General features: G+C 39.0%; 1 protein-coding gene across 4 annotated transcripts in view; it reads right to left on the reverse strand.

The window, feature by feature from the left end:
- Positions 1-14,400, reverse strand: part of LOC126281459 (protein O-mannosyl-transferase Tmtc3) — a 100,133-nt gene that overhangs the window by 43,759 nt on the left and 41,974 nt on the right. For all 4 annotated transcript variants that reach the window (XM_049980448.1, XM_049980447.1, XM_049980449.1 and 1 more), the window contains 5 exons: positions 13,940-14,021; positions 13,738-13,837; positions 12,574-12,689; positions 7,209-7,384; positions 5,781-6,036 (listed from right to left, as the gene is read on the reverse strand). In XM_049980448.1, coding sequence (XP_049836405.1) covers positions 5,781-6,036; positions 7,209-7,384; positions 12,574-12,689; positions 13,738-13,837; positions 13,940-14,021 — 730 coding nt within the window. The remainder of the gene's footprint in view (positions 1-5,780; positions 6,037-7,208; positions 7,385-12,573; positions 12,690-13,737; positions 13,838-13,939; positions 14,022-14,400) is intronic.

The raw sequence follows: 14,400 nt of genomic DNA on the forward strand, positions 1-14,400 counted from the left end.
TGAGTCAGAGCAATAAAATGTTAGAGAGACACATGAATTAAGGTAAGACAAACACCCATGGAGGGCATGTCAGTGGAAAAAGTATGGACAGATCAAGAATGGAACAGCACTGCACTGATCGAAGAACAAAAGGTAGTCACTTACTCTTTGTAGACCAAGAAACGTAATGATATTAAACAAAAGTAAAATCAGTCATATGTGTGTATTTGTGTGTGTGTTGTCTATTTCTAACACAGGCCTTGTTGGCAGAAAGCTGACTTTCTCACAGTCTTTTCGTTGTGCCTATATGTGACTCAATACCTCTGTTAGAAAGTGAGTAGCAACTATCCTTTCCATAATATTGTTTAAACAAAAGTAAATAATATAAGCCATTGCACAAGATGCCCAGTGTTGAACTAATAAAAAAATAACAAGAAAAAAGATATGTCTTGAAAACTAGTAGGTTGAGTTCACACAGGTGACAGCAGCAAGGAAGAATGCTCGAAGTTTTGTGAGGTGGTGGACCAGATGTGCAGGAATACATGACAAATGTGGATTATAATAGTTCAAGGCATCTGTGTTGCGGCCAGTAGTGCAACACGATGATTCTGTGGAAGAGAACAAAGAATGCATCTTGTGGTTGGCTGAAAAAAACATGGGGGAGCAATGGTGTTTTTGCACAGAGCACAGCTCAGCATCTAATCTCACAACAGAAAACTGCACTGGGACCAGAAATTCTGGCAGATAGTAAGTGCTGACCCATGGTGGGGCAGTGGGATCCAGCACATATCAGATGGCTATTGACCACATTCAAGTGTCGTATGTCATTATTTCAGGAAATTGATTTCTGCCCAGGCATGAAAACAGAAACAGAACATGCCAAAATCCGTGGTGCATTATGTCATACAATGAACACTTACAACTGTGATGTTACAAAACCACAAATACTCCATTCTCTTTGGCCAGGTGATTGCTCTGATCATAAACACATTGTTGATCTTATGCTAGAGCATGTAAAACATGGCACTTATCTTGTGATGGTAGCCTTTTTATGTGAGGTCACATTTCACGTTTGAGGGAAAGGAACAGGCAGAACTGTAGGGTGATGGACTCAAAATCTGTATGCTTTGGTTTGGTAAGGGCATGAAAGCCAAAGGGGACATTGTGGTGTTGCCTGTGGAACACTGGCTTCATTGACCATTTCCTACATAAACCCAACATCAGAATATGATGGAGAATGGCTTTGTCATATAGTCTCAACTGGGCATATTTTTTCAACAGGATGGGTGCCCTCCTCTTTACCTCATCATTATGTACTCCATTCTTGATCAGACATTTCCAGACTGCTGGCCTGGGAGAGACGGACCAATGCTGTGGCCACCATGGCCATGAGACCTGACTCAATTGGAATTCTATCTACTAGGGCCTGTGAGAGAACTATGACATTCACATAATGATGTTGCAAATCTGCATCACCTTATCATGAGGACAACGTGGCTGGTCACACTAGCAATAATTCAAATTTATGGCAGAAGATTTAATATAGATGCTTGAATTCTGCAATAAATTTCAGCTAGTAATGGCGAAAACTTTGCTCAAGAATCACAAGAGGAAAGGTACTTGGAAAAGGCCAAGAGATACATGAAGATTTTAGTTAGATTACATCTTGGTGAGGCAGAGCTTCTAAAATCAGATATTTGACTGTAAGGTGTACTCAGGACCTCATATAGATTCAAATCACCATTTGGTAATGGTGAAGAGTAGGCTGAAGCTTAAGAGATTAGTAAGGAAGAATCAATAAGCAAAGAAGTGGGATACAGAAGTACTAAGGAATGAAGAGATATGCTTGCAGTTCTCTGAGGCTATAGATACTGTGATAAGGAATAGCTCAGTAGACAGCTCAGCTGAAGCAGAATGGACATCTCTAAACAGGGCAATCACAGAAGATGGAAAGAAAAATATAGATACAAAGAATGTACCTGTGAGGAAACCACAGGTAACAGAAGAAATATTTCAGCCTATCAACAAAAAAAGGAAGTACAAAAATGTTCAGGCAAACTCAGGAATACAGAAGCACAAGTTGCTTAGGACTGAAATAAATAGGAAGTGCAGAGAAACTAAGGCAAAATGGCTGCATGAAAAATGTGAAGAAATTGAAAAAGAAATGTCTGTTGAAAGGACTGACTCACTGTATATAAAAGTGAAAACAACCTTCAGTGAAATTAAAAGCAAGAGTGGTAACAATAAGAGCACAATGGGTCTTCTACTATTAAATGCACAGAAGAGAGCAAATAAAATGTGAAAGAAGAAGGAACAGGAGTCGATATAGAAGAGAGCGGATTTCATATTCGAATCAGAATTTAAGAGAGTTTTGGAAGACTTAAGATCAAACAAGGCTGAAGGCACTCACAGTATTCCATAAGAATTACTAAAATTGTTTGGGGGAAGTGGCAACAAAACAACTACTCACAGTGGCATGTAGAGTGTATGGATCTGGCAACATACCACTTTATTTTCGGAAAAATATCATCCACACAATTCCGAAGATTGCAAGAGCTGATAAATGTCAGAATTACCGCACAATCAGCTTAACAGCTCATGCATCCAAGTTACTGACAAGAATAATATGTAGGAGAATGGAAAAGAAAGATGAGGATGTGATAAAAGACTTCCAATTTGCCTTTAGGAAAGGGAAAGGCACCACAGAGGCAGTTCTGACATTGTGGCTGAAAATGGAAGCACGACTAAAGAACAATCAAGAAACATTCATAGAATTTGTCAACTTGGAAAATGCATTTGACAATGACAAACGGTGCAAGATGTTCAAAATTCCGAGGAAAATAGGTACACTACAGGGAGAGACAGGTAATATACAACATGTAGAAGACCCAAGAGGGAACAATAAGAGTGAAACACTAAGAATGAATTGCTCGGATTAAAAGAGATAAGACAGGTATGTAGTCTTTCACTCCTACTGTTCAAGCTGTACATCAAAGCAACAATGACAAAAGATAGGTTCAATACTGGAATTAAAATTCAAGGTGAAAGGTTATCAGTGATGTGATTCACTGATGATATTGCTATCCTCAGTGAAAGTGAAGAAGAATTACAGGATCTGGTGAATGCGACAAACAGTCTAATGAATACAAAATAAGGATTGAAAGTAAATAGAAGAAAGACAAAAGCAATGAGAATGAGAAGTAGCAGAAATGAGAACAGTGAAGAACTTAACGTCAGAAAGTAAATGAAGTTAAGGAGTTCTTCAACCTAGGCAGCAAAATAAACCATGATGGACAGAACAAGCATAGTATCAAGCATAGACCTTAATTTGATGAAGAAATTTCTGAGGATGTACATCTGGGGCACATCATTGTAGAATAATGAAACAATAACTGTGGAGATATAAGAACAGAAGTGAATCTAAGCATTTGAGATGTTGTGCTACAGACGAATACTGAAAATTAGGTGGACAGATAAGGTAAGGAATGAGCAGGTTCTGCACAGAATTGGAGAGGAAAGGAATATATGGGAAACACCGACAAGAAGAAGGGACTAGATGATAAAACATTTGCTGAGAAATCAGGGAATAACTTCTGTGGTACTAGAGGGAGCTGTGGAGAGTAAAAACTGTAGAGGGTAAAAAATTTTAGAAGACAGAAACTGGAAGACAGCCAGCAAATAACAACAATTTCTCATTTGATGGGAAGGTACACAAACAAATTCACAGCACAGCAATAGGCAGCTGCATGGCACCCTCCTATGTCAACCTGTTTATGAGTTGTTTATAGAAACATCTGGTCTAGTTCAGGTTCACTGATGGTATTTTCATGAACTGGACTCAGGGACAGGACACGCTCTCCTCATTCCTTCACAACTTCTACGTTTTTTCTCCCTCCACTGCACTTGGTCCTCCTAAACCCAGTGTTTCACCTTCCTGGACATTGACCACCTCCTCTCTGATGGCTTTGTCCACATCCCTGTTTGTATTAAACCCACCAACTGGCCACAGTACATGCATTTCAACAGTTGTCATCCCTTCTAAATGAAAAAAATCTCTCCCATAAAGCCTGGCCACCCAGGGATGGTATTCTACAGTGACTGGAACTCCCTTGTCCAGTAAGCTGAACGTCTCACAAAGGCCTTAAGGCCTTCAGTGACAGATAGTATCCCCAAGACTTAGTCCACAGATTTCCCATGCCATATCCCCACACAGTCCCAAACCTTCCACTGCCCACAGGAACCAGCTACAAAGGAGCACCCCTTTGTCACCCAATATTGCCCTGGACTGGCAAAACAGAATTACATCTTTCATCAGGTCTTTTATTATCTCTCATCAAGCCCTGAAATTAGGAGCATCACACTCAAGATCCTTCCCATCCCTCCTAAAGTGGTGTTCTGTCACCCACAAACCTCCACAACATCCTAGTCCATCTCTATGCCAATTCCAATTCCAGCTCTTTGCCACAGGGATCATATCTCTGTGGAAGACTGAGGTGCATGACCTGCCCAGTCCACCCACCCAGCTTTTCTTATTCCAGTCCTGTCAAGGACTTATTCTACCCCATCAGAGGCTGGGCTACCTGTGAAAGCAGCCATGTCATGTATAAGATACAACAATTGCTCAGAATTTATACTGGTATGACTACTAACCAGCTACCAACTAGGATGAATAGACACTGCCAAACAGTGGCCAACAGTAAAGTTGGCCACCCTGTGGTACAACATGCAGCTGTACATAACAGGCTGTAATGAAGTGACATTATTCCATTCCACATAGCTTAATAGCTAACATTTACATCTTCAGTCCTTTGCCAGCTTAAGGGAAAGGCCCAAAATTGTCTCCTACTAAGTTTGGAAATTGCCCTGTTTGCCATATTTTATTAAAATGTTTGAAAAGTACCTTTTTATGTTTGTCATTCAGATGGAAAACTAAGGTTTAGTTGATTCAAACTTGATTTGACTGGGTACAGAATCACAACCCTCAGACTGTGCCACATCCAATCTTTACATGGAGAAAGAACAATTCTGGGACACTAATTGTTTAACCTAAAATCATGTTCATCCTTCTCCATGACAATTATGTGATTTTATGGGATGCTGGAGCCAGGCAAGCAGTTCTGGTAATATTTGTAAAACAATCTACAATTGCATCCATGATGTTGACAAATGTTTTGAAATGTCCCTTCTTTAGTATAACTGGAATACGAGGCTAACTGCATTTTCAGAAATTCATACAATGGCTTCCTGTACTTATGTTAAATTTGTGAAACAGTTGATTCGGTAAGGGAACACTTGATATGGGATGTTTTAAATTTCATAAATGGCTCCTATGTTTGAGATGATTCTGTACTCCAATAACAAATGTTAAAGAAACAGGTTTTCCAAGTTGTCTGTCATTTTAATGATGTCAAAATTACAGGTTCTGTCTTTTGAGACAATAGTATTTACAGATACTGAATCTGAACCTTGTGCACTTTACAGTATAGTAGTTCCAAGCTGTTACACATCTCACAGAGTCTTTTCAGTCTATTAAAAGGAGAGTAATTGTTTTCCAGTAACATTTCATAAAAAAACATAATGAATAACTGCAAGAGTTCTGCTGTAATTCCAACCTCAATAAGGACTTTTTATAACAAAATTTTCAACCAAATGATGACAAAAGAATCAAGTAATGAAATACTCAAGGTTCACAACGCTTATATTTGATCTACTCTTTTTTAAGTGTCACCTGCAACCATTAGCTAATTTAAGTTCTACCATTGTACTACAGCTGAGACCTTAATATGACAAGCTTTACTCACCATAGTAATAACAGTTGCTTGCTGGCGATTTTCTGTGAGAGCTGCAGTACATACCAACCCAAAAATGCTGGCATACGCTGCAACTGTTGCAAGGTTACGTATGTCGGTTAATGATTCAACAAGGGGTATGGTTCCCATTGTCCAGTCACAACAAAGATCACATGGGAACAGCAGCAACCATAGGTTCACACTAATCAAGTAATTGTAGGAGAGGTGCCTAGTTGGAGTTGGTGCAACTGATGCAGGGTTATCAAATCTAGAAAAGAAACAATTTTTTAAAACAATGAGTACTCATAGAATGTTCAGATAATGACTAGATGCCCAAAAATAATGTGAGAATAATTGCACAGTGCATACATTTTGTTACAATTTGTGCTTTGGTCACTCCTGTATAAATAAAAACAGTAGTTCTGGGTTAAATTTGTTATTAAGTCTTTTGACCGTTAAGAATTTAGTTGAACACCTTTGACACTGAAACACTAGTAAGATACATATAGGAGAAAAAAACATGTACGTGTCAGGTGGCAGGAGGAACAGGAATACTAAAAAGAAATTGTGACATTGGAGGGAATAGATTGTAGGAAATGAGACTAATTAGAGATTGGATGAGGAGATTGCCCAGGAAGGAACTTGTAAACCAATAAACCAATTCCTTCATTAAAGAAAGATACAGTACACAGACGCACTGGATGTAGTAAAGGGATTGCACATAAAAAGTCCACAGAGTTAAGATTCCAACTGCAAATTACTAATGAGATACAGGTAGATGTAATTTAAGATGAAGCAGACAGCAGAAAATAAATAAAAGTGCAGGCAGTTGTGACAACATATTGTATGCCACAACAACCATAAAAGCAAAAATACTAGCTCTTCATAGGTCGTTCAAGAACTATTTGGAACAATTATATGATGACTAATCATGGAGTGAGGCTTTGATGGTTTCACCATGGACAGAGCCCTATCTCACTTGGACACACAAGGAGGAGGGAAGATTTGGCTGTCAAATTATTGAAGGAGTCATCACAGCGTTTACCTGAAATGATGTAGGAGAAGGGCTGAAAAATCTTAATAGGTGGATGGGTAATTGAACCATTTGTCTCTAAAATTCAAGGCCAATTTGTTAATTACTGTGAAAGCTCACATGGCTTGCAAATGAACCCCAGTTGGCAGAGTGTGAGCTGTGAAATGGAGATAGGAGTGTAAGCTCATGTCCATCAGCCAATTTTAATCTGTTATGAAGTTTGATTACACTGTATATTTTTCTGCAGAGTGAAAGATACATTCTGCATAAAAAAATATTAGTAGTCATTAACATAATGAATCTAGATGCATGTCAAATCCTCTAGGATGTGAACAATACACAATAATCTTGGTTAACATTAAATTTTTTGCTATGAGCAAAATCCATTACTTTATAGATTAACACACCTTGTAAAAACTGGAAGCCTAGAGCCCATAATTTGCAGTCTTAACATTAACAGGCAGATGGTGGTGACTGCCAGTACAGTCAGTCGCTTTGTAGCAACAGATGACCATGAAACATGGAATGTTGCCTTCCCATTCACAGTAGAGCGAAGCATGTTGTACAAATCATTTAATCGAAGCTGAAATAAGAAAATTTTGTTTAGTTAATCAGAATGAACACAGAGTCATTATAAAAATGTTAAAGATTGGATACTTTTTGCCATATAAATGATAATATCATTTGGTGTTAAGAATATTGGAGTTTATGTTTAGAGTGTTTGCCATTAATGAGAATATTAGCTTGAAATTACAGCATGTAAGAGCTCGACCTTTGACAATACAAAATTATATCTTCACTTGCAAAAAACCTATGTTTGTAACAACTAATAAATGAAAAACAAGATGCGTTCTTTTCTGGTGACATACTTTCCACAACAAATTATAAACCAGAAAAAAGGAACTGTTCGAAACAAAACTGTCATGTGCCTTATTCCAAGACAATATATTTCTCTCATCCCCAAAGTAAGATGTGGCACATTACTGTCCAGCCATCTGCACCAAAATCACTTGAACGCGAAATCTAAAATATCATATTTATGTAATAGCATAGGCAGTGTGTTGGGAATGTTGTAGTTTTACTTATGTTGTTCATTAGTTTCTCTCTTATTTGTTTTCTTTAAATGGTGTGCACTTTTAAGTTAGCATCATGAAGCTATTCATTACGTAGTCACCCAATTTCCCCTGTAAAATAGTCAATAATATGCCCAACCACAGCTGAAAAAACATTTATGACTTGGCTTGATAAAACATTTAGTGTCCAACACAGATTCAGATGCCCCACACAACCTGGGTACTGACATGGAGAACAGATCAAAATACTCCATCCACAGCTTGCTCCAATGTGAGGTGTTGTGTGGCAAGCAGGTCACACATAACCATCCACTAAGGCAAGACTGACAGTAAATACTGTGGTGTGACACTTGCTAGTCAGTCTCTTGCTAGGCTTTAAGGCCTTTAACTACATGCCACTGAAAACAGAGTTATGACCTTGCCTGGATTACATTTGTGGTTTGGATTGCTCCTGGGACTTAAAGACGGCCTTCACTCTGGACTTATTTTTTATGAGCCATTCACTTCAAGCTGTCATTGGTCTCAGGAATTGCCTGTTTGTTCCACTGGTTTCTGCATTACCACCAGTGCGAGTAATCATGAACTTTCCTTCTCATCCCATGTGGTAAGTCTCCCTTGACCTGCAGTTTTGGGCAACTTTCCTGAAATCTGCATCTTTTCCTATACCTCTGAAGTCCTATTTCTTCACTCCTCTTCCTTCCCTTTCAACAACCCTTCAGCCTGAAGGAGGAGTGACTGGCTTTGAAAGCTCACCAATTACAACCGTGTTCTATTTGTGTGATCTGCCACTGCTTGGTGAGTAGAATTTTTATCTATCCAATTAAATTATTTGATCATAAACTGTGTTCTACCTATGCAGAATATTATAGAAAAGTGGTGATGAGAACTCCCTCACCATGCAAGTATTCCAGTGAAGCATGGATCCCAATATTCTAAAGTTGTGACACGAGTAGTTATAACCGCAGCAGCAGCATTGTGGTTTCCTCGCCTCCCCCCTGCCCCACCCATAATCCCCCTCCCCCCACCACGAACCAGTTACCTTGCTCTTAACAAGAGTTGGAACATCTATTTCCGTCAATTTGATCTTCAATGTAGGACACATCATTTTCTGTTACTGACTGAATATTATGGTCACCTAATCCACAGCACTGCAACTAGGCTCAAGTTTAATCAATGTATTGAGCAATGTATGCAGTCCTATGCAGCATGGGCAGCAGACTTTCACAGCTTGGTACAACTGTGTGATTTTTCCTCATGAAAGAACTGTATCAATGTAAGCTACATTGCCCGATTTCTTTCATGTTGATGTTGCTGGGAGTATTAGCTCCCACTGTGCTCTATGATAAAATGATGACATCCAGTCAACATCATCATCTGATAAACCAAGCACTCATTCACATGGTGGCACGGGATTCTGTAATTAATGACCCACTATCCTCATTGTCAGCAGACACATCAAAGTTTTGTTTGCTGCTGGCATGTAACAAAGTCTCAAGCAACAGTTTCCTCCTTGTCACTGTCAAAGAGTCCCAGGAAAGTTTGTGCCATCAAATTGTGTCCAGATTGCAGGCCATGGCATCAATGGCATCACTGCCCTTTTCATGACATCACTTGTTTTGCATGCTACAAACAGGAGCACCTAGTAAATGTTTTCCTTGGCATGTGTCAACAATACTGGCATACAGCATGCTATCTTGCAAGTACCCACAGCAGCAGCAGATGGGATGCAGAGGCTCATAATGCAACTGGACATTAACAGAGTGACAGTGGGTTTACAGATGGACACAGTCTTGGCTGTGTCTCAGATAAATAGGACACATACCTCTGCATTGGCTCCCCCACAGCTAAGCTACCTCAGCACAGAGTGGTAACGTATAATGGCCAGTCGATCCCACCGTGGGGTCAGATCTTTCTCCAAGCTATGTGTAAAAATGTAGCTTGGCAACTAACCTTGCCACTAGCCAACTCTTGGTTGACAATTAACATTTTTGACTTAAAACACTTTTGCATTTTTTTGATGTGCAGATTCAGAATCTGGTTTCTACTGTGATACCATTCACAGAACTTGATACTTTATGTGCACAATTCAAACAACTGTCTGAACCTATATTAGGTTGTGCAACAGGATTCCAGACTTACTTATCCTCGAGGCAACTGGCAGTGCCTAAGTTTTGTAGAACTCATTCAGTGCCTTTTGCCATATGCAAAGAAGTTGAAGCTGGGCCACATAGACTGAAAAGTATTAGAATGATATATGCAGTACTGTCTAGGCAGTGGACTCCACCCACAGTCTTAGTTTTAAACCAAATGAATCACTCAGAATTTGTGCCGATATTAAGTCTACCATTAATGCTCAAGAAAATGTCGATATGTAATCAAATCCTATGCCAAAGGAATTGTTCACAAAATTGATTGGGAACCATTATTTTTCTCTCTGATGCCCAAATTCAATTGCCTGTAGATGGTCTAAGGATTAATACACCACATAACAGGATGCCATTTGGAGTTGCAAATGCTCCCACAATATTTCAGAGATATCTTGAGCACATTATCTGAGGCATCCCCAGTTGTGCAAATTATTTAGATGACCTACTAATCACTGGAACCACATGGGAGCAGTACCTGCACAAGCTGTAGGTGGTGTTCATGTAATTCCAAGCATATGGTCTGCATTGACGTCTCAACAAATACATTTTCTTTGAGCCATGTCAATTACCTGGGATGTATATTAAGTTAAGAAGGGCTCACACCCACACAGTATCATGGATACAACCACTACTTGGCATTTCATAAGAACTTCAAAGAACTACAGCCATTCCTGGGCAAAATTAACGATTATGCAAAATTTATTTCCCATCTTGTTAATCAGGTATATAAAAAAAGTGTTAAACTATTGTGGTCTGAGGCATGCCTGAAGGCGTCTTGCAACAACTTCAGATCGGTCCCTTTTTTACCATCATGTTGACGCTATGAAAAAGCCCACTGAATTTCCATCTAAAACATTAAACACAGCATAGAGGCATTATTTGCAAATTGAGAAAGAGTAATTTCTTATCACATATGACACCAGGAAGTTTTGCATGTGTTTCTGTGGTACTGATCACCAGCCCCTCATTCCACTGTTCAGTCCCTGTCCAAAACTTCCCAGTAAGATTGCATAGTAGCTGCAGCAGTGGTCATTGTACCTAAGTAACTATATCTACAAGATCCACTATCAAGCTATTGCAGTTTCCCACTTGCCGTGCAGCACAGAGGCAGAGTCTAACAGGTATGAAGCACTGTGTTTTGCCTTAGATGCAAATCAGCAACACATCTTTAGTGAATTTCCAATTACAGTGCAAAAAGTAGTAGTGGAAACGGGCCATGATCCACTACTCCATAGAGTATTGTCTGATGTACAGCAGTGTTTACTGGAGTACCTGACTAAGGGCACCAACTTGTCATGCCACACCTCCTTTTCCTCATGACACAAGCTTAATAACCCTAAGGATCTCATATTGTTAGCTGCAGATTATTGTGAATACCAAGTGGTAGTTATTCCCAAGTTCTGCCTCTACATACTGAAGCCACTCCACACTGCGTACCGGGACCTGTACAGAATGAAAGCAATAGTGCATCATCATGTGTATTGGCTTGGTGTTGATGCCACCATAGAGCACACCATCCAGAACAACCAGACCTGTGCCAACAACCAATCAATACCGGCACAATGCTTCAGCTCTTGGACATGTCCTTGACCATCACTAATAAAGAGAGCATGTCAATTTCACAAGGTTATTCTGGTAAGATATGTTGTTGCTAATTGTCATTATCCTCTCTAACTTTCTATATGTTGCACATATGGCTATCATTACCACAGCACCTACAATCTGTACTCTGTCCATCATATTTGCAACTTGGTTTCTGACAAATGCCTTCAATTCTTGGCATTTGTGTTTTTGGATTTTTTACCATCCCACATCCAATGCATAAGTCAAGCAGATGGTTAGAATCTTCAAAATGCAGAAACACAGTACAAGTATAATGATGACAACCAACTCTGGGAAAGCACACATCAGCTTGCTCACCACCTACTGGTCCACTCCTGCAAATGCACAGAGCCTGGAAATTTTTACATGGGCGGAGATGCCACACCCCTTCAACCTGCTGTGCGTGGCTTAGCAATACTGCTGATTAAAGCTGATGCAGTGATTCAGATTCCCTGCTCAGCCCAAGTATCAATATGGAGAACAGGTCAGAGATACTTGAGCAACATACTTCAACCGCAGCTCACTCCTGTTTGATGTGCTGTCATGGGAAGCATGTCATTTGGAGCCATACACTGAGGTAGACTTCCTGTACATACCACAACTCAACACTTGCCAGCTGGTCTCTTGATAGTCTTTGAAGTAGTTAGTTATGTGCCCTTCAAGAGTTGTGACCTTGACTGTATTACATTTGTGATTTGGATTGCTAGCTGGGCTGTTGTATATGCTTAAGACAGCTTTGATAGGCTCTGGACTTTTTCTGACTAGCCATTCACTTTGTGAATCCACTGCCATTGATATCAAAACCATCAGCTTGTTCTGTATAACTGTTAGTGTGATTGGCCATAAAATATGTTCTATCTATGCAGTAGGATAGATATGAAAAATTTGTTCATGCTACTGAAAGATTTTTAATGATTCTAAAGATATATCAACACATCATACAACTATACCTTTTGAGCAACAATGAGTTCATAGACTGCACAAATGCCTGTTACTGTGATTCCTTGTTCTTTGCAAAGCATTGCTGTTGCAACAGACAAGATTGACAGAAGGAGTGAATGCCAACCTGTGAACAAATACCAAAAAATCACTTACAGAACTGTGATATTAGTAAATATCTAGTATGTTTTTCTTGTAAATTATCAAAATATAAGGCAACATCTCCAAATTAAGGTGTATTACTGTAGGAGCAACATCTCTGAAAACAAATACGTTATGATAGTTTTACCATGTGGCCCACATGAAACAGGCCTGGCACATACAAGCCTGACACAAAATATGTTACCTTAATTAATCGGCAACAGAACTGCTCTTTACAATAGCTGTTGGAAAAGATCACCTTTGGCAACATTGCATAGCTGTGTGCAATTAAGGAAACTGTGTCACAAAATGCAGAAAACACTTTTGTGGCCAGATTCCTTTTAGTCACCTTGTACTAACCTGGTGATAGTTGCGGTTATTTAAATCAGTTGTTGGATATCGCAGTTCTATCGTTTGACTAGATGAAGTTTTTTCTCTAGTTTAATGAATTACAGTGTACATTATGAACCCCACAGTTATCATCCATAAGCAATCCAGAGTGGACAATATGGCATATACAGCTGTTTATCATATTTGCTACATGAGGCTGTTTACTGATAACATGTGCAACAAATTCTTAGAAGCTATAATACTTTGTTGCTCATGTATCTTTCACCATGTAGCCATGTCCTAATGTAAAAGCAGCAAACTTTTACTACAGGAACAGAAAGGGAAGGATCAGTTCATTGTGAAGAGTCAAATTAAGGTACGTGAGAAATAAATGATATTTTATGTGTTTAAGAAAGATAACACTGGAACTGCAGTGATAAAATGAGATGATTTATATAGTGGCAAGTGACTGAAAAAGAAACCCAATAATGTGAGAAATATTAAATCACTGTCCAAAACATGCAGCAGATGAATCTTTACAGGGGTAGGTGGTTCAAATTACACATACTCCCAAGTTAAACATTAAGTTTTATCTGGCTGAAACGGTAGTGCCCTATATTTATTTCCTTAGCATGACAAATATTGCAAGAATGAATAAATATATTTCTTTTGCAATTCTCAAGAGACTTATGGGAAAAAATTACCTGTTACTCTTTTCCTCCTCGTAGCCTTTGCATAAAACATGAAAGCTGCCAGAAAAAATACCGATGATAATGTTTCTGCTCTCCCCACTACACCAGTAACCTGAAAAGTTACATTTTCATCAATGAACTTTGTAACAATTTTGCACGTAATTGACATTATACAAAACTAAAGTGGTATTCGTAAACTTAGAAACAAACTTACTGCTTCTGTGTGTACCGGATGGACGGCAAACAGCATTCCACACACAAAACTGGTTATTTCCGGTAAGAATATACAACACATCCTGTCAAAAACAGTGACACTAACATTAATTACAGTAACAGTTTTATTCACAAAGTCGTTATTCAGCACAACTACACATACACAGATTGTATAAAAGTACACTCATGAAAAATTATTTTTGAGCAAATAATAGTGTAGGTGCAATTCCAAAGTAAATGTATAATCCTTAAAATAGGATTCCTAATCCACAGGATTCTGGAACTCAGACCAGGAGAAGGGTAACTAAACAAATGGATGAAGAAAAAATACCCAGCTTAACAGACCAACAGAACATATGGCAGTATTATAATATCAGAATAAAAGAAGTCAACCTGCTGGTCTAGTAGTCAAGCATATGCCTGGAAACTGAGAGGTTATGGGGTCAAATCTCAGTTGACTAC

The sequence above is a fragment of the Schistocerca gregaria genome, chromosome 7, assembly GCF_023897955.1.
Source record: "Schistocerca gregaria isolate iqSchGreg1 chromosome 7, iqSchGreg1.2, whole genome shotgun sequence".
NCBI lineage: Eukaryota > Metazoa > Arthropoda > Insecta > Orthoptera > Acrididae > Schistocerca > Schistocerca gregaria.